This window comes from Taeniopygia guttata, chromosome 2 (assembly GCF_048771995.1).
Source record: "Taeniopygia guttata chromosome 2, bTaeGut7.mat, whole genome shotgun sequence".
Classification (NCBI taxonomy): Eukaryota; Metazoa; Chordata; class Aves; order Passeriformes; family Estrildidae; genus Taeniopygia; species Taeniopygia guttata.
The window spans coordinates 54294631-54319384 of NC_133026.1; the positions used below are offsets into that span (position 1 = coordinate 54294631).

General features: G+C 36.9%; 1 protein-coding gene across 2 annotated transcripts in view; it reads left to right on the plus strand.

Moving 5' to 3' along the window:
• VPS41 (VPS41 subunit of HOPS complex) overlaps positions 1-24754 on the plus strand; it is a 110603-nt gene that overhangs the window by 40950 nt on the left and 44899 nt on the right. For both annotated transcript variants that reach the window (XM_002198900.7, XM_072924040.1), the window contains 4 exons: positions 6148-6222; positions 11831-11893; positions 13019-13084; positions 22236-22355. In XM_002198900.7, coding sequence (XP_002198936.3) covers positions 6148-6222; positions 11831-11893; positions 13019-13084; positions 22236-22355 — 324 coding nt within the window. The remainder of the gene's footprint in view (positions 1-6147; positions 6223-11830; positions 11894-13018; positions 13085-22235; positions 22356-24754) is intronic.

Sequence of the window (24754 nt, forward strand, 5' to 3'; positions counted from 1 at the left end):
AAAAAAAAATATTACCCAATGTAGTGCTAAGAAAATAATAAATAGTAGTTTTTTCAACATTTTATATACTGGTGTCTGTGGTTTTATTACATAAGGTTTAAGATTAGATCATCTCTATTATGTGTTATAAATTTTAGATTCTTTTACATGTTACAGTTTTTTTCCAACACCCATTTAGAATACCTTTACAACAGTCAATACAACTGTCAAGTGACCAAGCCCCAGTGTATATCATGGTTCCAAGTGTATTACATAATCAGTCCTTCAAATTATGAGTTAGTGACTACTTTTGTCTTCTCTAACCTTCAGTGATTCTTCATCTTTTGTAGACAGGTAAAGGTAGATAATGCAGGCGGTGCATTTATTCCTTTACTGTAAAATCCAAAGCCTGTTTTCTTTTGTCAGACAAATAAACTCATTAGTGGGTTAGCTGGACAAAGCTTTAAAGAAAAACACAAGGGAAAGGCAATTGTAACTTCATGCCTGAGTTTATAACATTTAATAAAAAACAAAATAAAAGCAAGGTGGGAGGGGGTGACCCACAATATTATTTATGTTCCTCCTTCCTAAAATATCAAAATTATCCACAGGATATTGGATGCAATTAAATGCAATTAATGTTGATGCAATTTAATTTAATTAATTTAATGCAATTAAATTTTAAACAGTAAGTAGCTTTGCTGATTGGCACAGAAGTATATTTAAACAAATGATGGTTATGAAAAGAAGAATTGGAGCTAATTCTGGAAGGAACACTTTGGTTTAGATAGTATATGTACCAATTTTATCTGTGGTCTTTTTTTTCTGATTTCCTGGATAAATTGACGTCTTAATTCTCAAACAGCTTTCCAGTAGAACATATTTCTGGAAGTCATAGGCTTGACAGTTATTTAACTCTGAACAAGAAGAGTCTGGTATTAGAGTTCTTCCTGAAATTTTATTTTAAAATGCATGTAATATTCAGCCTGGACCATCATGATCTATCATCACTTTCTGAGCTCCTCAGAAAGTTCTAACTTGTAAAGTCAGTGAACAGGCTAATAGTCAATGTGCTAGTTTGACTTGAGTACAGAAAAAAATTTACTCTGTTTGCTTTGCTTTGCCTTGTGTATGTCATTTTATGTCGAAACTTAGCTAGAGGTTTGTGTAAATGAGCAGGTCTCTTTAGTTGAATTTAGTTGTTTTCCCTGATTGTCATCTGTGTATGGTGCAGTCATAAAGGAAAAAATTATAGGAGAAAGAAAAAGTTACTAGCACAACTGATGGAGGTGTTGGGTGTGCAGAAGGCTTGTAACATATTGCTACTTATATATGCTATTATGAAATACTGTATCATCAAATTTCTGTTTAGAAATAGAACAAGTCTGGAAGTATTGTGCACTATTTTGAATGTGGGAAAAATGCAAATACTCTGGAATCACCCTTTTTTTCCACTAACAACATTCTAGAATCTTAGAATCACAGAATGATAAATGGTTAGAATGTAAAGATTACATAGTCCTAATCTCCTCTGCAGAGACACCTCCCCCTGGATGAAGTCGCTCAAGGCCTTATTCAGCCTACCTTTGAACAGTATCAGTGTTGGGATATCCAGAACCTCTTTGGGCAACCTGTTCAGAGTCTCACCATACTCACAGTATATAATTTCTTCCTAATATCTAACATAAATTTCCCCTTTTTCATTTGTACTTCTTACTCCTCGTCTTATCATTGCAGTTCCTGATGAAGAGTCCCTCTCTGAACTTTCTTGTCAGATACTGGAAGTTGGCCATGAGGTCTCCATGCAACCTTCTTTTCTCCAGGCTGAACAGCCTCAGCTTTTTCAGCCTGTCTTCACAAAGGAGGTACTTCAGTCCTCTTACAAACTTCATGACCCTCCTCTGGACTTGCTCTAACAGTTTCATGTCCTCCTGATGCTGGAGACACCAGAACTGAATGCAGTGTTCCAGTTGGGATCTCACATGAGCAGAGTAGAGGAGCAGAATCATCTCCTTTGACCTGCTGGCCACATTCCTTGTGATGCAGCCCAGGGTTCAATTGTCTTTCTGGGCTGTGAGCACACACAGCCAGTTTGTGTGGAGTTTTTCATCACCTGTCAGCCCCAAGTCTTTCTTACCAGAGCTGCTCTCAATCACTTCTCTGCCCAACCCATTGTTGTGTCTGGGATTGCAGTGAACCCAGGTGTAGTGTTGGCGATGAAGAGAGAGGAAGACTCCATGAAATGGTCAAAGAATCCAAATTTATTGTGAAGTACAACTGCTGATATACTTATTCGAGGAAGACTAGTAGTTTTTTACTACCAGGATTGGATTAATCATCACATAAACAAATGTATGCATTTTACAGCATCTCTTGCATTTTGCATCTCTTGCTTACAGAGTTTGATGTAATTTTCTTTTTCCAGTAGGTCAGTCTGATTTAATCTTCTTGCAATCTTGATTTAATCCTCAAAGTTCTGTTTGCTATTGCCAAGGCATCCTGTTATCAAATCTCTTGTGCTAACCAGATACAAAGTCCATTATCTGTCTTGAGTGTCCCAATAGTGTAGGACCTTGCACTTTGCTTTGTTGAACTTTATGAGGTTTGCTTCAGCCCACGTCTGTCACACAGACTGGTGTCATCAGTGAACTTGCTGAGACACCATGATCCTGCTGTCCATGTCACCAACAAAGATGTTTTAAACAGTATCGGTTCCAGTATGGACACTTGAGGGACACCACTCATCACTGGTCTCCATATGCACTGTGAGCCACTGACCAAAACTGTGTGTGTGACCATCCAGCCAGTTCTGTATCCACCAAGTGGTTCCACCATCAAATCCCTGTCTCTCCAATCTGGAGACAAGGATGTCATGCGGGAGTGTGAAACACTTTGCGTTTCGTCCACGTAGACAATGACAGTTGCTCTGCCCCTGTCCACCAATACTGCAGCCCTGTCATAGAAGGTCACTAAATTTGTTAGGCATGATTTTCTCCTTTTAGAACCATTTTAGCTGTTGTCAGTCACCTCTTTGTTGGCCAGGTACCATAGCATAGTTTCGTGTAGAATCTGCTGTGTGACCTTGCCTGGCACAGAGGTGAAACTGACTGGTCAGTAGTTCCCCATATCTTCCACTTTTCCCTTTTTAAAAATAAGGATTATATTTCCCTTCTTCCAGTCATCAAGGACTTCACCTGATACAAGTTTTCAAAAATTAATGGATAGTGGTTTGGCAACTTCATCTGCTAGCTCCCTCAGGACCCATGGATGAACTTCATTGGGTCCCATAGACTTGTGCACATTCAGGTTCCTTAGATGGTCTCAAACCTGATCCTCTCCTACAGGGGGCTCAGGATCTTCATCCTCCCAGTCCCTGCATCTGCCTTTTGTGACTTGAGTGGTGTGGTTGGAGCACTTGCCAGTGAAGACAGACGCATGGAAGTCACTGAGAACCCCAGCCTCCTCTTTGTCCAGGGTAGCCAGGTCTCCTATTTTCTTCCCACATTATCCCTAGTCTTTCTTTTGCTTGCCATAAACCTTTAGAAGCCCTTCCTGTTATCCTTAGTATCCTGCAGGAGAGGTTTTGTTTTGCTGAGCACTGTTAATTACCTGAGTACAATCACACATTTAATCTCTAAAGTATTGTCATATGGCTTTCAAACCACATCACAACAGATTGATTCCATCATCCTGATCCTCATCTTCAACATTTATGTGAAGATAGCTTATGTAGTCCACTTTGCCTATTTTCTACATTTCATTTTTTTCAGAATTAAACTTTATCAAAGCCATTTGACAGGAAAATAGGAAAAGTGTGGACTGTAGGATTGAGCCATCAGCTTCTCTGGTGTGTTCTGTTTTGTGTCATTTTGTTTTGGGTTTTGTTGCAGTAGTGCCTCCAACAAGGCCCATCTCACTGGAGTGCTGCCAGGTCTGCTGTTGCTGTGATGTCAGCTTGATGGTAGATGTAGTTGCTGGAGTAATGAGAAGAACATGACCAGTTGAACACTGTACCTTAGTGTATGACCCTGTGCCAAGACAGTACTTCTTAAGACAGATGTTTTGTCTTTGCAATTGCAAAATAACAAATGAAGAGAAGAAACTTAGTGAGAAAGTTGTGGCAATGGCAACTTAGATGCAGTCCAGAACAAAAAAACCCATGCCACTTCCATGATAAACTCAGTTAAACTTTCTATGCTTGTACTTTCAGAAGGCCAGAGATGTTCCTTGTTGTAGAGGGAATGATGTAGACATGCTAGCTTTTTCCCCATGCCCACCCCTAGACAGAGGCAGAGCCTTCTTTTGCACCTTGATGAACAAAACAGAAATTTAGAAAGGCATTTTCCAAGGCAAGGTAGGAAGAAAAGTGCACGCTGTTTGTGAAGATTCTCTAGAAAGTCAGACTGACAACTGATACATTTTGCCTTACTCAGCATCCTCCAGTCTTGGAATTAGCCAATTCTGTTTGTAACAGGGCTTTTACAAGGATGTTGGCCACACCATCAGGTTGATGGACTTGAGCTGTATTCCTGTGACTGATACCCCCTAAATATGACAGGAGGAACACAGCTGTGGGATGTGCACCAGCTGCCTGCACTGCTAGTCATGCACCGGTGTCTGATCTTGAAATGTAGCAACTCAGCATAACCAGTCTGTGGCAAGTGAAAATACTTCTGGAGCACATAAGTCAAGAAAAATTGGTTTAAATTCCTAGTGAATTTCCTTGCAAACAACACACCATAGAAAGACCACTTTGTGATAGGCAGTAATTGCAGTATTTCCAGGTGCCATTTTGTGGTGAGACCAAGAATTACATATTCTGCGCACAAGAAAGCAGGAAAGTAAATGGGCAGGACAATTTTCCCAACTCATCAGGCAACTATGGCAGTGTTCAGTTGTCATCAACCTTGATTATAAAAAAGCTTCTAGAAAATATGATTTGGGCATATGCTGTTTTTAAAGTGGATGGGAGAAAAGCTTCCTTCTCTGAGCTGGAATTTACTGTGTGTGTGAAAGATTATGGGGGAAAAAACTTTCCAAAGGGTATGAAAACACCTCGGTTTATTTGCTGTAGAATAGCCCATATGGACAGTGTGTTTTTATATACTTATTATGTACTTTTAATGCAATTCCAACTGCCATAGCATATATAAGGATCTGTAATACTTCAGACACAGCTGTGTAGCATCTAATGTGGTCCCACAACTCCAGTGCTCTTCCAGTGATGCTTTATTTTTACACAAACATATGATGGATTTCTTTTATCATGCTCAGAACCACAGGAGTCGTCTAAGTTGTGGTTCAACCCATTAAATATTTTATGAGAATAAGAAAAGTGGTTCTTAAAAGTGTGCGAGTCTTACCTGTGTGAAGATCCGTCAGTGATTCTTGAAATGATGAGCTGTTTGTTACAGAGGGTGAAATCAGGATCATGGTACATAAGAAGTTTCTTGGTACCTGAATATAGTTGAATTTGGTTTTGTATGCAAGAGGATATGCTTCAGGCTATCCAAATGATGTTGTAAATTAGTCTTCCATACCTCAGGTATGGGTAGCTGTTTAATCTAACTAAACAGTAGCAGATACTGTCTAACCCTGCCAAAAGTATATTTGGATAGGGAAGAGAAAATTTATTATATTGGGATGATTTTCAGGCTTTTCTCCATACTTGTCTAAGAACAAGTAATCCAATGTTGAACTTGAAGACCTTCTAATACTAATGAGAACACTATTAAAACCAAAAATGAAAGTAAGAGAAGGAATTTGAAGAAACAAATAATTACAAGCCTAGCCATCAGACCAAACTAGAAAAATTTCCAGTTGCCCTGATGACTGTGTGGTCACCATATTTTATCCAAAATTTTGATGGCAGGAACTAATAGCCATGGTGCGCAGGCACAGATGCTTAAGATCTGGAAGCCTGACACTTCATGGGAGTTCCAGAGCCCTGAGGCAGGTAACTGTAAAAGGAAAGTCAAAATTTTGGAGTTAGGCAGAAGGCTGGAAAGAAGGCTGTCTTTTGGCTTTGTCATAGAAATACCTATTCTGTGAGGATTTTTTGATTCATGCAACTAAACATTACTCAGTTGTTAACAAGAAAATCTTTCAAAGTGCATGTCATTGTTGATGTAACTTTAAAAGTATTTTTTCCTTGTTCTCTTTCTTTAGAGCCCAGTGAAGATAAATCAGATCAGCCTGGATGAAAGTGGAGAACACATGGGTGTTTGCTCAGAAGATGGGAAGGTACAAAAAATCTCTTTATATATTTGTTGAGATAGCAGGTAGTTCTAGTATTACACTAGGATAACTGTGATAACCTGTGCATTGTGCACCACTACTCCGACCATATCTTTTGAGAACTGAACTTACCCTTGAATACTCAAAATTAAAGTCAAATATATTTTGCACAAATATGCTGTAGAAAAGTAATTACAAGAATGTCAATAATGTAACTGCTATTAAGCTGATTAACAGCTGTGACAGGAGGACATGTCAACTTAATCATTACTGCTGTGCCAGTTATACTTCATTGACTACTCTGCTGTTCCTGCAAGACAGTAGTTTAATGCCTCTCTGCTATAAATCCACAAAATTGGATTTTGTGGACATGATTTCTGTGGGATGGTGGTTTTCATTTTCACACACTTTATGAATGTTTCTCTTGAATTACAGAATCTTTTGATAAACAATCGTAGTTTAACAGAAGAACAAAGTGTCTTACAACAGCCACATTAAATAAATGTAAAATCAATATATGTACAGTTTCCTAAAAACCTGAGACCTACTTCCTTGACTGAGGACATATATCATTTGTGTAGTGTGTAAGTAACAATTATCAGTGCTTCTCGGGAATGTTGAGCTGTGACATTTAGTGGTTTTAGTGATTGATTTTCCAGTTATAAGAATGTCTTTTTGTTTTTTCAGTGGATGACAGTATTTTCTAATGTTGGTTTGCAATGATAAAATTCTAATGCACAGAGTGTATTTAAGCTTCTTTTTTTCATATAATGCCCATATACAAATGAAATGCATTAAAAGTAATTTAAGTGATTTCTCAATATCCTGTTTACTTCTCAGGAGAACATTTCTTACACAGTAGACATGGGGGAGGAGGAGTGTTGGTAATCCTAATGTTGCATTCAGTTGAAGTTCTTTAAATTAAAATACAGCTGGAATTTGCAGTAGGAAAAATGGGGAAACAGCCCCTTTAGACTGTATGCATTTGGGTTTTTTTCCTTACAAATAGAGGGGGCTTTTTCCCTCAACAGGCAGGCAGAGAGTGTGTGTATCCAGGCCTTTTATTTCTGAGAGATATCTTGATGTCAGTATCTTGGCACAGTAATTAGGATACTAGTGCCTATTAAAGTGGTTGTAGAATTTTACATCCTGTGTGAAACACCACAAGAGTATCGTATTTGTCTAAGCAAGATAAGGCAAGGGTGAGTAATTGTGCAAGCTAATAAAAATGTTGAGCTAGCACTGTTGGATTAGGTTTTCCTATGGTGTTGAGGATCAAGCACTTACTGTAAGGGCTCCTCGGATGTGACTGTGGATGACTGTCAGTGATCTGCTTTGCTGCAGTGAGACTGCAAGCCATACACATTTTTTTAGTTTACAAAGCTAATTTTAAATATACTTATTTAATTTCAGAAATACTGAAAAACCCATAATCACTACTCTGGTGTGGCTCTATTTGAAAATACTTCAATACTTTAAATAGTAACTGTCCTCATTTAGTGAAATAGCAGTTGTGGATCCAGTGTGTGACATTACATACTATACAAGGCAAAGTAAAATACAGTCCCACAGCCACAGGGATGGAGTATCACAGGTACAATATTCAGCATATTTGCATTAATAGAGTCCAGGGACATGGGTGCTTCACCATATTCTACACTTGTGAAAAATTCATCTGGAGATTTAAAAGATCTGGGTATTTTATAAGTTAGATTTTCCACATGATCCAAAAAGGCTTGTGTCTGTGAAATAATTGACCCTTAAAATTGATTAAAATAAATAGTTTTATATTGTGCTACTGTGTAAGAAAATGGCAGATTCCCAGCCAAATAATGTAGCACTTATAGATTCTGGTCATAACAAAAGTATAACTTACTTTCCTTATACCTCTTTCCTTACTACAGTGGGAGTGTTGATACTGTAAGCAGTTAAAATACTTATACAAGTAGTTACAAAGTCTTCATTATCTTGAATAAATATGTAAAACTGGTGAAATCCCTTTTTTAAGACAAGGGGAAAAAAAAACAGTAAACCAGTACAGTAAAACAGTTTTCTTAAATCAGTTTCAAACAAAAAACCAGATGTAATGAAGAGACCTGGGAATTTTGAATCAGCTGCAAGTATATTCTACCAGTAATAATTAGTAATTAATGAAGCTTAGTTATTAAAGAAGATCTGTTCTCTTTTGCTATAAGCAGAGTGCATTTTCACATATCAAAGTGGATCCAATATAAGAGAGATGGAAACCATTTATTTTCTTGCAGGAAGGCCTTATGATGAGAACCTCCTCCTCCTCGTATCTGTTCTGCTGGCCGATATATTTTATTTTATTACTTTTTTTTTTTTTCTGACTCTCAAACTAGATTTGATCTACCTGTATAGACTGGGGGGAGAGCACAGAAGCACAGTACAATTTTCTAACCCTCTTCTTGACAGTCAACATCCAAACCCAGTGTCAAAACCTGTTGCATGTATGTCATACATGTCCAACAAATGCTTTGGGAGCCACTTGCAGCTTTTATGTACTACACATTTGATTCTTTGCAAACCTTCCTTTCTAATGAAGTCAGCTGCAGCTGGTCACCACTGGCATGGAAAGGAGCAGAAATCATAACCAACACCAGCCCTCTAGTCTAGCTGCTGGGTATTGAAATGTTAGGGTATAAGAGAATTTTGGTGCTCAAATAAATATTAGAACAGGAATCAGCCTGGCATCCTCAGAATTGTGGAGATTTGTAGATTAGTTTTTCATGTTAGTTTTGTATGTAGTTAATTGTATACTGTCTTGAAAAACCTGGATATGACTCCTGATTTTGCTAAAGCTTCCATGTCATTACATAAGAAGAGTGTAATTGGCACTCTTATTCTGGCTCGTAACTTTCTTTATATGAAGAAATACAAAGTATATTGAAAACCCATGTACTTGTGTGTTTTAGTGTCATCTCTAATGCCTGTAATAACATAGATGTTAAGAATATCTGTGAACTACACTGATATTACATTGATAATTTTTCAAGAAACATGACTTGTTTCCCTGCCTTTTGATCACTGAAGGTTGCTTACTTTTCCCACATGTGGAAGCAAAGAAGCAGCTAAGTCTGGATGCACTGGAGTGGTGGCTTCTGGATATTTAAAATCAGACAGGACTAGCAAAATGTAGTGGAATTGTAAAATCCTTTTTTCAGCTGCCTATCATGAGCAGAGTGGGCATGGAAAGTAGAAATAGATAAATCCAATATAGGTTTGTAATAGCAAAAGAATCACTTTCTTTCTCAAGAATATGAGACATTAAGAACTGTTAGATGATATCCCTAGAGTCATAACATTTATTTTTTATGGAATTGTTTTTTCCTCTTAGCTCACTCCATGTTGTTGTCATACTCCAAAAGAAATATCATACTGCCATATTCAGTGATATATTAGGAAAATGTTGAAGGCACTGTTGCTTATTTTAATTAATTACTTTTAATTTGAGAGGGCTGTTTTGTAATTTTTGCGGATTCTGCTTTCAGTGAATTTGCAGTGTTATGTTTTAACCATATATTTTCTTTTTTTCCCCTCCTTTCTTTTTTCTGTCTTATTTTCTCTTTCCTCTGTTTCTTACTTTTGTGTAGGCTATTGTATTGAATATGATGTTCCAACTGATGAAAACAAAAACCCAGAAAGCAAAATCCTCTAGACATCAGCCCAAAGGTTTTCTAGGCTTACAGCCAGGTCCAATTCAAATACAACCCTTTGGCTGGCTTACATAATCACAGCTTTGTGATACATCTCATAGTCTTCAAATATTGATTTTTCTAATCTATTGGAGCAGGAGCTCAGTCCTACACAGTGCATGCAGAAGTATTTTTAAAGTGTGTTGTTAGAGGCAGTATATTCACTAATGAATAATGGACTGATCTGATAATGCTGCTTAGGAGATTTATCCAGGAGACGAGCTTGAAAAGAAAATGAGATGGTTGGAGATGTTTTTAACTTCACTGAGACTGCTGAACTTTGAGGCACTCCAAGGATGTCCTAGTTCCTTGCTGATGGCTTAGTTCCTCTTGTAGTTTCTCTGACATGTAATATTTTTACTCTGTCTTCTTGACTGTCTGCAGGAGTTTTGGGTGTTCTTGGACACCAGGAATTTCGGGTATTCTTGGGCTCTAATTTGATCTTTTTAGAGCAATTAAGCCTCACTTTTTGTAGCCCATTACTGATATTTACTGACTTTATTCTTCAGGTCTTTCTCTAAAAGGATTTATATTTTCTTGTTAGTATTATTTTTTTATTCCCCCCCCAAAGGAATCATGATGGGAAGAAAGAAATAAAGTTAAAAGATCTTTTAGAATTTTTGAATCCCAATGCTGGAAATGCAGAGTAGAGTTACTGAAGGGATTGCCTTTTCCAGAAAATATTCCACAAAATAATGAGAGCCTATCTGAGAGCATTCTTAAGTAGAATTGCTGTCAGATACATTTCCTCACTGATCACTCCATGGGATGCTCTATTTTCTCCCTTCCTCCAGTGGTGTCCATCCCTCCTTGGATGAGTTTGTTTCAACAATTTCTGACAGTGGGTGGAAACCATAATGAAAAAGCAAAACATTTATTAGTCTTTCTGGAAAGCATAGTTAATAAATCAGTTACTAACTCCTGGCCATAAGTCTTCACCCCCATTTTATTCCTAAATTCTGCAGGATCTGGGTGGTCAACTGTCTCATCTGAGAGTAAGGAAAGGAAGCATTGTTTATTGAATGCAGAGATATGAGTCCAAAGAGGGCTGTACTTAAAATAATCTGGAGGTACCTAATCTGTAGTCATATCATCTAATAATATTTTATTTACAGTTGATATCTCTGTACTTGTTCTGAACTAAAGGCAAGGAAACATTTTAAAAATCTGTTAATTCTCTTGACAGTAGAAACTTTTTTAAAAATAATTCTTCAGATGGATTGATTCTGATAGATATTCTGATTGCCTATTGGTGCAACTCCTTTGCTGACTCTTTAATGTACTGGTACCTTGATATAAAGGAGAAGGGAGGAATCTTCAGAGAAAGACATTTCCAGTGATCATGGAATAAAACAAAATAGCACTGTATGCACTTGGGAGGAGGAGAGGATGCCTAGAAATATCTGGAACTTGGATTTCAAGCTGGTTTTGCTTTATGGTCACAAATTTCTTTTCTTATGTAAACCCTGTATTGCTAGAAGGGAAAAAAAGTCCTGCCATTCTTTCTCAGAAAGGAGGAATTTTTAATTTATTTTCTCCTGAATGTTATTCTGTTGCTCTTACCATAGTTAGGTTGCTATCTGTTAAACAGATTTGATCAGCCTAAAGCAAAAGGATTTTTTTTTTTACTGTGATTGTAACAAAACAACAAAAAAAAAAAAGTAGGAAAAATATTAATAAAAGCACTTCTGTACTGCTGCAAATATTAGAGGTATGTCACAGTAGAAGACCAAGCCATATCAATTGGCTCTTAATTGTTGATTGTGTCTTCCTTTAGGAAACAAGGTGTCACTGTTAGCATTCAAATTAATCTTTGAGTTGCTAGGTTTTTACTTTCAGTGTTAATTGTTCAGGGTAAATCAGGTAAATAATTTTGGTTTTTCGATATACTTTTTCAGGTACAAGTGTTTGGATTATATTCAGCAGAAGAGTTTCATGAAACGTTTGACTGTCCTATTAAAGTAAGTGCTTGTTTTAATCTTTAGTAATTGTGGTGGTGTTGTCTTTAATAACAGAAAGGTCACATTCAATATGAATGAGAGAGAGGAATACCACTTCCTTACAGTGTTATTCAAGTCACTAGGAAATAGTTTTCTATCTCAATTTAAAAGGTTTTGATCCGGTTAGGTAGGAAGAAAGCCAATCTTGGTTTTGTATGAAGTATTATTCAGTTTTTCAAATACAAAAGGAAAGTGGAAGAGAAATTCTCCTGTTTCTGGTGTTGCGCATCTCAACATATTTATTTGTAGATTTTTGATACAAATTCTGAGGGTTTTGCTAAATGGGAGGTCAGTATTTTGGAACCAGTTCATATCCATTAAACCTGCCTCAAAATGAGGCAAAGGGCACTGATATTGATGTACCCTATCTGAAGGGAAAACCTGAATTTAACTCTGCTTTAGAGAAGTGTGTCTGCCTGACTGTTGGAAAAAGGACGTCTACTAGGCATATGGGAAAATCTAGTACTTCTTAACAAGAAACATTTCTTGTAGGAGGAAAGGTGATGTGGGCAAATGTTTGCATTTTGCTGCTTGGAGTCTTCCATGTTGCAGTTGTTCTTTAGGGTGTGGGGGAAAGGAATGAGATCAGTAAGTTTTCACACATGCTAGATGTGACTCACTTGCCTTCTAGGGTCTTTACTGCTCATACAGCTGGATCTCCACACTTGACATTGTAACACAATGAAAAGAAACTGTGTAAGATGCTACACAATGTTGTCCTGACTGGGCTGAGGTATGTGTGCCCTTCAGGCAGGCCCCAGACGGATTTAATTGGGGTAACACTTGCTCATAGCAGTTCTGTTCTGATTGGTCCTAATCCTGCAGCCTGCTATACAGAAAGGTAGCTGTTCAGTGTTACATGGCACTCAGTGTCATGCTTGTCATACAGCATATAATATGAAGAATTATCTTCTAAGAAAAGCAACCAAGTGTTTGAAAAAACTAGGCTTTACTTCAGAGAAGAGCTCAGCTGTAATACTTGGTAATTGACAAAGGGTTATCTAGTTCAAAAAGTCATGTGGTGCTTCATGTAAACTCTTATTTAAGCCACAATTCTCGCTTTGCTTCTTCCCCCACCATCCCCAGATTGTTGCTGTTCATCCTCAGTTTGTAAGATCCCACTTCAAGCAATTTGTAACAGGAGGAAAAAAGGTAAGCATTCATAATGAACTTTGGCTACTTTTAAATAGCCCTTTGATATAGCTCAGAAGGCTATGTATGTGACTTTTAACACCTAGAACAAAGACTTCTGCTTTTTCCTTCTCTTTATGCATTGTATTCTAAAGCATTGTTAATTAAAAGTTATTTCAGGGGGAGAGAAAGTGCAATTTTTGTGTTAAAAACATGTTGCAAAAAGTTGAGATTCAGAGTAGAAATACCATTCTGTCTAGATAGCCTGAAAAACAAGTAATTTATATGTCCTGGGCCAGATTTTCTCCATTTTAACTTTTTGAAGTTTGACTCTAAAACTGATCTTTTACAAAGCATGTTGATCTTGGGTTACCTGTGGGTGATTTTTTTGGGGTGGGGTTTTGTTCATTTGTTTGGTGTTTTATTTTAAGGAAATAAACCCAAGTATCTTCATCAGCTCTTGTCCATGGTGAGGGGTTTTGTTGGTATTTTTTAAATGAACTAAGGGGAATTCTTGGTATAGTACAGCTCACCCCATTCCAAGCCCTTACGTCTCTAGGTAGTCTTCTATTTGGATTCAGTTGGTGTTTTAAATTTGCATTAAGTATCTTACTAGTGTAGGATACAATTCTGACTTCCAGATTGCAGCTGTTTCCAGGTCCTACAAGTATCTTTTATCACATTGCATATTTTCAGTCAAAATATGAAAAGTTTTTTTGGAATGGTTTCTTAAATTCATGGAATTTTCTGTTGCCTTTTGTTAAGAATTAAGGAACAATCCTCACAGATGCGTCAAACCAAATTCCATTGCTCTCTCTTACCAGCACATAAACACTACAGGCTTCTAGTGCTGAATAAATCTTAATTTCCACTAACAGTTCAGTAATATGTTTCAAAGCATAGCTGTGCTTCATTTATTTAAGTGGTGTGTGTGCTTGACAGATTTTTCTGGCTGGTAGAAGTTGGTGTTGTCCTTAAAATAATGCACAGTCAGTGTGTGTCTGTGTCAGCCACCAGTTTGTGAAGCTTTTTAGTGCCGATAAAAGGGGCATGGAAGGAGAGAAACAAGGAATTAATAGAACAGGGCTCCGTCAGGTGGTAAAAGATCTTACATTCATCTGATGCCGAACAGAAAAAAACATCAGGGAGTTAACACATTCTCTTTGGTTATCTTTGATTACTTGACAGGTTGTTTTATATTCTGTCCTCTGGGGAATGGTATACTCATTCTTAATACATTCATGCTTTGCTGAGGAACTTTCCTCCTCAGAAAAACTTTAATTGACATCTTAACATAAGGTATTTAGCATTGAAGCAAATGTCACTTGACACCTGTAATTTGATTTTATTGGTACAGAAAACCAACAAATAAAGCCTCCAGCCTTGCACTAGAAGCCTTTCCTCCAAAAGGAGCATATGTATTCCTATAAAAGCAACAAAAAAAATGCCTTTTGAAAATTCAGGAAGCTAAATTCCACCTAGTAATAAAGCACTTTTTTTTTTTTTTTTTTTTTTTACATTTACACCTCTCCTTAACTATAAAGCCAAGGTGCAGTATGGAGGCAGCAGGCAACAGGCAGCTAACACAAGAGTGAGGAGAAGCTGGCTGAAGCATACAGCCTCAGGCTGTGGACTTCACTGCTCTCTCCCTGTGTCTGGGTGATTGTGCCTACTTAAGCAAAGTTAAGCAATCAAGGTGAGCTCCTTCAGGCAGGGGGACAGGTCCTCCTGTGACTCCTGAGGTCTGTGCACTTTTAGCCTTTGCATTTATACAGTGACTTCATCCCTGATAGCTGGCAGTGGTGGGAAGCATGTTGCCTGTTTTCCTCATCTACACCAAGGTAAGAGTAACAGTAAGAGTATCTTCATTTTGGAGAAAAGGTAAAAGAAAAGCTTTGCTTAAAGCTCTAATGCTATGCTGCTTGCCTGAAGTGCATTAAAAAACATAGTATGTATCATGTGAACTCTTAATCCAAAGGCTTGCTAGGTCTGTTTTTGTTTTTGCTTTCTGGAAATGGTGGCATAATGTATGTAAGCATTTTTAAAGTGGAGTGGGGTTTTTTGTTTGCTTTGCCTTTATTTTTTTAGAAAAATAATCTTCATAACAATATTAAGTGTGTAAAAATACATTTTTCAGTTCAAAGATCCACTCAGGGCATCCTGGAAAAGTTCAAGAGATGAAAAGGGAGAAAAGACCCTAGTGATATGCTTCAGGGATGCACAGTGCAGGTCCTCAGTTCCCTACACAGGTGGATGTCTGGAATTTGGGTGAATTGCTGTGTAGTGCTGGGATTTGCTACATCTTAGAATATCAGCCTGACTTAAAGTTGACTTAAGAGCAGTGCTCCCTGGGGTAACTGGGGTAATCATTGTGAATTGTTGTAAGCTTAGCTCTGCCGTACGTATGTTTATATGGTTGCTTAACTTTGCTTAAGTAGGCATATAGAGAAGCTCTTCTCTAAAATGTATTATGAACTAATTAAATTGTTTGGTTATTAAAGTATTAATTTTAGAAGAAAATAACTTCTATTAAACTTGAAATAATATTTTGGGTTGGTAAAGCTTATTTTACCCATTTTCCTGAGTGAATTAATATTATCTGTGCCTAGAAATAAGACCGGTACTGTGGAAATTGACAGTATTGCAGTGAGAAGCAATAGGTGCCATACTAAAAGGAGGTGCTTCCCTATTCCCTTCCTCATCTCTGCAATTAACCACAGCACCATTCTGCTGATTTGGCAGATGATGGTAGCCCTGAAATAATAATACTGTATACTGTAAATAATAGGGCATTTCTGTCCAGAGCAGACAATAGAGCTTCAAAGCAAGGGAAAAAACAAATACTGTGCTATTGAAGGCCATAACCTTCTACCTTTTAAAAAAGGCTCTAATCTCAAAAAATAACAGGGTAAAAGCCAACTAAATGAGGGTGGTAAAGCTGAAAACAAGGTGTTCTTGATTTAACTCTTAGAGTGCTGGTCTTTCATAAAACATCAACTAAATAAACGTTTTTGTGAAGTTCAAGTATCCGTTATGTCATGAGGGTTAAACAGACAGGACTAACAAAGAAAGAAGACTGAAGATTATTTCAGATGGAAAGTCAAGGTATCAGCTACCGTGACTTATGTAAAGATAATGAGAGCAGGACAAGTTGAGATTCCTCTCTTGGCAGAGACATCATCCCTATTAACGTCGATAATTAGATGTAAAGATTTTTGTAGTGAAACTCTGAGGAGAGTGAGTCCTCTGAAGTGATTGAGTCACTCTGCTGATTGTGTGCTAATGAAGGGATTTTTTGAGTCTTCTCTAGCATGGTAGTGGGGACCCAGCACAAATTAAGCAAATGTATTCTGAAGTATAGGAGGAGAATATTCTGTAGCATAAAGGACTAGGTCTCCTCATTTGCCTAGGACATACATTTTGTATAATAAGTATTGATTTGCATATCCAGTCAGAAACATTTTAAGGGCTACAGAACCAAAATAAAATTGCAGATTTACCCTGTGACTATCAACAGTCTCATCTCTCTATCTGTGTCTATCTACATAATATATTAATGGGGTTTTTTATATATATCTGTTGGAAATATATATAAAAACGTTTTTAGTAATGTCTGTGTTTCTTTTGCTGCAGAACATACACGATAAGAACTAGTTTTCAAATACAGATGTGTCTGATCATGTTTGTCTGTTTGTCCCATTTATCCTCCCAGAATTAACATTTAAACATATCAATGCTTGTGTTTAAACATTAGACTCTTTTTTCTTTTAGAAAAGCAGAGAGAACTTAGTGTTACCTGGGGGAAATTTCTTATTAAAAAAAAAAAAACAAAACAAGCAAAAAACAACCAAACAAAAAAACCTATTTTAGTGTCAGAACTCTGCACCCATAGTAACTCTTGCCTGCAATGCAAAACAAGACAGTCTAAATTTCTTTCCACTCCAGGTGGATCAACAACATACACAGAGAAAGCATGGTGATAGCAAACAGTGCACAAGTGGGAAGAGAAAAGCATTGTTGGGGATCTGTGACTGCTGTTAGGGGTAGTGGAATCTGTATGTTAAAATCAAGTCTGCCAAGGAATGTCTCAGATATTTTTTTTTAATTGTTGCTTTTTAGCGTCAGCAGATGCACTTTGCGTGGCGAGTAAGTAGATGACCTTACCTCTGAACCCTATGATATGTACTTCATAATAACTGAAGTACTTTGACAAATTATTAAATTGTCAGGATGCTGTTTGCAGCACAGTCCATTTTTAGAAAGCAGATAGTCAGCTGTTTGGCATTATGTTGGTAGAAGAGTACCAGACAAGAAAGGCAGATTGCTTTGTAAGCTATAAAATGTCATTTAGTAAATACTCAAAGGTCTGATTTAAGTGAAGAAGGACTGTGGCAATTTCTGTCCATACATTGGATAATTTACCATAAGTAGGAAACAAACTGTAGCAGCAAGCAAACTATACTACTGCTGGTCTGTTATTTCCTTGCTGCAATGCATAATGCCCAGATGTGCCCCATATTATTGAGCAGATGAGACTTTGATATGTAGTATGTCCTGTTTGCTTAATAAGCATATTTTTTTTGCTTACATTTCTTCCTTATAGGTATTTGGATAGTGTTTCTTCTTTATCGCTAAAACAAAAATTCTTCTTGTGCTGTAATAAATTTGGTTTGTGTAAAGCAAATGGATCATAGTCCTATGTGCATGTAATCTATGGTTGTGTGTTTTACAAATGTCTGTGTAGAACTCTTTTTTCATTGCCTGAGGTGGCAAGCAAAGAGGATCTAAGTGTATGAAATGTGTCTCTCTCCCTGCAAGACGGCAGGATTTGCTTTTCAGGATGTTAATTCTGTAGCTTTTTGTGAATAGGCAACAGCTGGAATGTGGCAGTTGAGTTATTAAAAGTGAAGCCTAATAAAAGTCCTGTGGCATTTGTTTGTATTAAACATCTCAAAATTTCTAGCTTCTCTGACCATGAACTACAGCAGTAGCTCCTGTTTCATCTCTCACTGCTGCCATCACATACCTCCCGATGCTGCAGTGTGCCTCTGCCTCCTTGCTTGATTTCCCTTGACTGCATTTGCTGCCTTCCTCTCTGTTCACACCCCAGCTCCCTACACAACATTTTATGACGAAATCTTGAAAGCTCATCTTCAGCTGAAGGCTTGAGGCTTACATTATTCTCTGCCTTGTTTGAGCTCATTCCAGTCCCATCGTCTGTTTCAAAGTATAATTTTTTATTGTTCCTGTATGTTTTCCTAGGGATGAACAGTAAGTCTTCATGCAGCATGCTGTTCTGTGTTACTCTCTGGTATCTGTTAATCTTGGCTGTGCCTGTAAATATTTGTTTTATGCTGAAAACAATAAATAGCTGTAGTGATCACTTGTAACCATGGAAATAGCATTTTAGATTTTTGTGGTCTTGCCTAGCTGAGGTAACAGTGGTGACAGAGGCACCAAAATACAGGGCAAATGCCAAAGGTAGGCTCATCTTCACTCTTAGACAAAGAGCAAGACAAGGAAATTACAGGCACTTTTTTCCTAATTTTCATTTTGTGAAATAAAAAATGATCCAAGAGTTCTGTGATAGGGAATGGAAAAGTGGCTCTTCAGTTACAAGTTGAAGACTTAAGCCTTTTTTTCTTCACTAAAACTTCTTCAAATCTTTACACAGAAGGCACTGTGTTGAAACAAAGTAGTGATGCTAGGCATCAAGTAAAAGTGTGTTTCCTTTGAAATTTCTGTGAGAACAGACATTTTTTATTTCAGTATATTGAAACTAGTAATTGGTAGTGAGAATAAATGAAATTGAATTACTTCACCATGTTGATACTACTAAAGTTGCAATCATTCACCTCTTTGTTCAGAGGATTGGAAATTCCTGTACATAGTTTAAGACCAGGATTACATGTAATTAGTGTTAATGCTAATTGCATGACAGACTCCATTAAGTCCAAGCACTCATCTATTCTCTTTCATGAATGCGCTCTAAAATAGTTTTGAGCTCTTTTTGGTGTAGATTTAATCTCCTGTTAGTGAAAGATATGGAGAGATGTATTCACTAACCCAAAATGTGTATTCATGTATTCGCTAATCCACCTATTTTTTAAAACCAAAAAGTGTCCTGCTCCATCCTCTTGTCTCAAACATTCAGTGTGCCATTTTTCTTAATGATCTGGTGGGCAATCATAAGCAGTTAAGACTTGCAAAATAATTAATGAGCTGACAGAAGATTGCAATGTGCTGTGAAACTGTGGGTGGGGATCTTGAAGCTAGAGATTATTTTATTTTAGCTGTATTATCAAATTGTGGTGCATGCAAGATACACTGGAAGAGTTTTCTAAGCACAACTGTACTGTATGTAACAAAGGACTAGAAAGTTTTATGAAAACAAATGAAAAACAGGAAGAACAAACTCTATTGCAGAGAAGCCAAGAAAGTGGGATTTTGGCTGCTGTTGAAATATAAGTACTGTGAATGCTGACTACCATAACGTAGGATTTGTGGCAAACAAAGTCTGAAAATATTTTTCCCCTACTAAAAAGAAAGGGAGGTGGTCGGAAGAGTCCCTCTAGAAATTGTGGATTTCTTCTGACAAGTCTTTTGAAGTTTTAAATTACCTTCTAGTATGATCAGCATTTCAATGTGGAGACGGAAAGGAAGACTAAGAAAGAAATTAGGATGCTTATTTTGAGAGAGATGCTTTCAGTAGACAACAGTTCCAAAACAAATGGAAAAGTTCTGTGTTCACAAATTCAATTTCCAGGTGTCATTGCTCTAGGAAATAATAAATAAATCACAGTATGTATATCAACATCACACACATAATTGCACTGAAGATAATTTAGTTAAGCATGTTTTGAGATGGCTTATTTTTTTTTTTTTAAGTGACAGTGTGAAGTGCCCTTTGGCCTCCATGTTTGACCTATTTCAGTTGCTGATCTGAAGAGGGGAATGATAGGGTGTTACGTGATTCAATTTCTATCCGTATTATAGGTGATACCAGGCTGTTGGCTTCTACTGCTTTGATCTGAAAGTTTGTGTTCTTAGGTTTGAGCATAGATGGAAGCAGGATTTTTCAAATTATCTTCTCTCTTCACCAGTTCTTTCTCAGATCACTTACCTTTCCTTTCAGCTTGTTACTCAGTCACAAAAAAGCTTGATGTTCACAAACCATGAATAACAAAAAAGATGCAAAGTGTCATACCAAGTTGGCTCTGGATTTTGAGTATAATGAATTAAATTTAAATCATGATTTAGTCACAAGCAGAAAAAATTCCAAGTACAATTAATATAATCGACATCAGCTAGGTTTAACCTTCCACATCATCCACATCAGTTTTTGGATCTTTGTCCAGTAAGTCTCAATGCAAATACCATGTATTTTGCTTCTGTCTTTATTGCATGGTATTGAAGGAAGCATCCAAGCAGCAGTTCTTCTGTCCAACTTCTCCTTAGGAAAAAAGTAATTTTCAAGTCTGGATCATCAGCACTTAGTTTTTAAAGGCATCTTTAGCATTTGAGTGGAGATCATGCATTTGGGCTGCGGGCTGCTCCTATGCTTAACATCTACCTACTAGTCTTCTATTGGAAATCCCTCCATATAGCACTGACTTGTGGGTGTAGATGTTACACTGCTTTCAGTGGCTTGCCCTGGTAGCTTAAAATAATGTCTTCTGTGAGAGTTACTCAGTAGCTTTTTCATATGTGGGAAAAAAAATTTATACTGTCTAAAAGTTGGGCCTTCATGTGGCCTATGTGAAGGACACAAAATCACTTTGAATTAAAAGTTTGATGTCTGCAGTGCAATTCACACAAAAATTTCTCAATAGACTACCGTACCTAGTGCTTGCTTTAAATTCTTGGAGAAAATACTTGTCTTCTGCTGCCATCTGGTGGCTTTAGGAGAGAGGCAATCTGATAATTGCCATTAAAATCTTGTATTTTGTTTAAAGATCATATTTTAAACAACTAGTGTCTTAACATTTGATGTATATATCCAAATACAAGTGGCAGGAAACCATATATAAAAAGTGCATACAGCTGGCTCTTAGATAGGAAATATTAGCAAGAAGAGTACTCCATTTGCATTTTAGCATGGTAGAAATCCTTGCAGACAGCTAGTTGACACCTTCCAGTGTGAGATGTGAGCTCGGGTTCAGGTTGTGCATATGTTCACATGTGGGTGTACTCATGCGAAAGTGATCAGGAGTGGTACCTCAGAGTATGATCTCGGTAGTTGCTTCAGCTTCTTACTGAGGTATCCCTCCAAGTAGCTGCACTTTGCTTCTCTCAGAGTTACTGCCTGTAACCCTATTAAATAACTTAATGAGACATACAAAATCAGAATGTTCTGATTTGGAAGGGACCCACAAGGATCATTTAGTCCGCCTTTTAAGTGAATGGATCAAACCTTCAACCTTGGCATTATTAGCACCATGCTTCAACCAACTGATATGGGATGTCTTTCTGTGCAGACTTTCTGCGTGCAGTTGGGTTTTTCTTTGCTGCTGAAAAACATCTCATAACATCTTTTATGCTTTTAGATATTCTAAAATACCTTCCTTAGGAGCAGAACTTGACATTACCAGTCACACAAGTTTTACAATTAGCAGCACTTGTGGTATGGTGCAGTTTGCACATGTGGGACTAAACCACAGCATCTCTAGATCCCTGTGGAAGGCTGTGTAGTTCCACATGGAGCCAAGCAAAAGGTCACAGACTTAGGGATCTTTTAATTTTCTTTGACTACCCTCTTTTTGGAGGGAAGGAGCCTATAACAAGATCAGTGGATGTCAAGATCAGTGAGGTGACCTGATTTCTTTAACAATTTTCTGAAGTGTTGTCACTAGTGCTATAGACTTAGGTTCTGAAATACCTTAATTTCTTTATCATTAAAAGGTAAATAATTATACTTACTGTTCTTTGGAGAAACTTGATAAAAGGCCTTCTTATTATTTTTAAAATTTAACTGGAATTCTGTAATATACAAGATGGCTTGATGTAAATATGTTATAGCAAAATGTTTGATTGTATTTGCTTTTGTTTTGTGTTAGATGTGTATTTTTCATTGCTCTTAAATCCAGAGTAAGTGATAATGAATAAAAAATAACTTTCATTTCTGCATACAGTACTGTGTCAAAGAAATATTTATTGTTGCACTTCTTCACAGTTGCTGTTATATGAAAGAAGTTGGATGAATAGATGGAAACCTTCGGTTTTACATGAAGGGGAAGGAAATATAAGAAATATAAAATGGAGAGGGCACTTAATTGCTTGGGCTAATAATATGGTAAGTATTTTTCACCTCCATTACGTGTACAAAAATATCTGTATTACACTGGTTATTGAAATTTTTCTCAATGCTAATTGCCAGAATATTTAGTTGAAAAACTGAATTTGTAGAAATGTGTATAAAAGGCATTGAAGGATAGTGGTTTAATATGTCATTTCTTTCTAGAAATTTCTTCTGTTGTTTTCTGCTGGTTAGGGGTCTACAATATGATTGCCATTTCTGAAGAAATTAGGAAAGTAGCTCTACCTAGCTACTGTGGTGGTCACTAATATACACTATTATTAATTAGAATTTTGATTAGTGCAATTTATTGAAGCAAACTGAAGAAGGAATGCGTATGTCATTCTTCTTTATATAAATAATAGAACATCTCCATTCCCTTCCACCCCCTGAAAAAAAATAAACTGTCCGGATTTTGTAATTTGTACTGAAATGACATTGTCATACGCACTTTCAATGTTGCAGATTATAAAAAAAATACAGTAATAATTTCTTATTTTGTTAGGCCAATAGAAAAAAAGTTAGAAGAAAATAGGCCCCTTTTGTTCTAAGTGTAATTTTAAAGGAAACCATTGCATTCATTCTGAGTGTTACATTTCGCCTATCACTGTATATCTAATTGATGGGTCAAGCTCTATGTTTTGCAGCTCAGCAGTGAGGGATATGATTTTAATGTGTATCATGTCTAAATTCCAAAGTATTTTTTAAAATGTGGTGGAAGTATTCTGAAACACTAGCTTTTTTTCTGTTGTTTTTCCATCATAAAGGGAGGCATTTATTAAAATATTTTAAAGCCTTTGCTCTTTTTTATATTTCAAAACCTGTTTGATATGAAATTGTTAAAGTTGGACCTTTGTTTATTTGCTTCCCTTTAATAATTCCATTAGAATAGAAGCTTCATTGAGGGCTTGACTGATATAACATTAGGTTATTTGAAGGTTTTGTTCTTTTCAGATACATACAATTAAAATACATATTCTAGGTATCTGCTGGGATGGACAGGACAAGAGCTATCCCTAGAGATGATGTGCCACAACAGAACACAGAGTACTAATAAAACATTGAGAGCCATCTGTCAGAGACAAAAAGCCATGGTCAGGGCCTATCTTTCAAAGAAAAATGAAATGACACTTGCCCTCCAAAAGATTAATATATTTGGTTATTGCCCTTTCTCTTCCCCTTTAACTTTTTAAACTCCATTCTCTAGCAAGGTTTTGTGTTACACTATTTTTTCCCCAAATCAGAGAAAATGTTTATAGCTGTGCTTCTTACTGTGTGTGCATGGCTACCTTGTTTTTATATTTAGGCAAGGTCTAGTTCTGCTTTTCAGATGCATAGATAACCTGTGTTTTCTGCTATGCCCTCTTCTTCTTCCTCCATGGCTAGTAGTGCAAGTTTTACAAACTGAGACATCTGAGGGACAAATTCTTAGAGGCATTTGGCTGCTGTATACTCCCATTTGGACAGGTTTTAGCTCATTCATGATGGGAAGTTGACTCTGAACGTCCTTTCAATTCATTATGCAAATAGCATACTTGTTAGAGGAGAAGCTAAAAGCATTCTCACACCATTCAAGGAGTTACATACGCACCACCCCACACTTTAACTTACAGGACTGTAGTCCTTTTTCAGTGGGTAGCTCCAAAGAGCCAACAGGGGCCCTTTTGATTCCTTTCTCACTTGTTGTGCACCTGCTCACAGGCAGAGCATGGGAGAACACATAGCAACAACTAAAACATCAGCGAGTCATCAACAATATTCTTACAGTAAATCCATAACTCAGCACTGTACCAGCTACTATAAAGAAAATTAATTAATAATTATTTACCAGCCAAAGCATATCTAGGTGTAAGTTCAGAGCTTACCACCCAAGACTTCAAAAAAAATCCAGCTACTTATGCTAAGCAAGTAAACCTCAGCAAGCAATATACTATATTTTGCAATATTTTAACTCTAAATGACTTACTCTTATGTAAAACTTACTATATTAAACAACTGTCTCTCAACACTTAAAACCAAAGAAGATCCTACACTATTAGTTTGAAAGCTACTTCAAACAGGAGCTGGTCTATCCCATATAAGATTTTCTGCCATGTACAAAAACAGAAGGTGTGGTATGGGTCACTAAAAATCATCCTTGGAGACAAAGTAGTAAGATTTATAAAAAGCAACTTTATTAAAATGCAATTCAAGCAAGATGAAAAACCTTTATCAGGTGAGCTTAGAAAACACAAAGGATAAGATTGTGTTACCTAGAGATCTGGGCTCTCTACATTGTAGATGTTTTGGTAAGTTTTTGTTTGTTTGTTTGTTTGTTTTTGAAAGCTTGATGTCTGCTAGCTGATGAGATGCTCGTGGAAGTGTGTTTCATGTTCACAGTTCTTCAGTGACAAAGA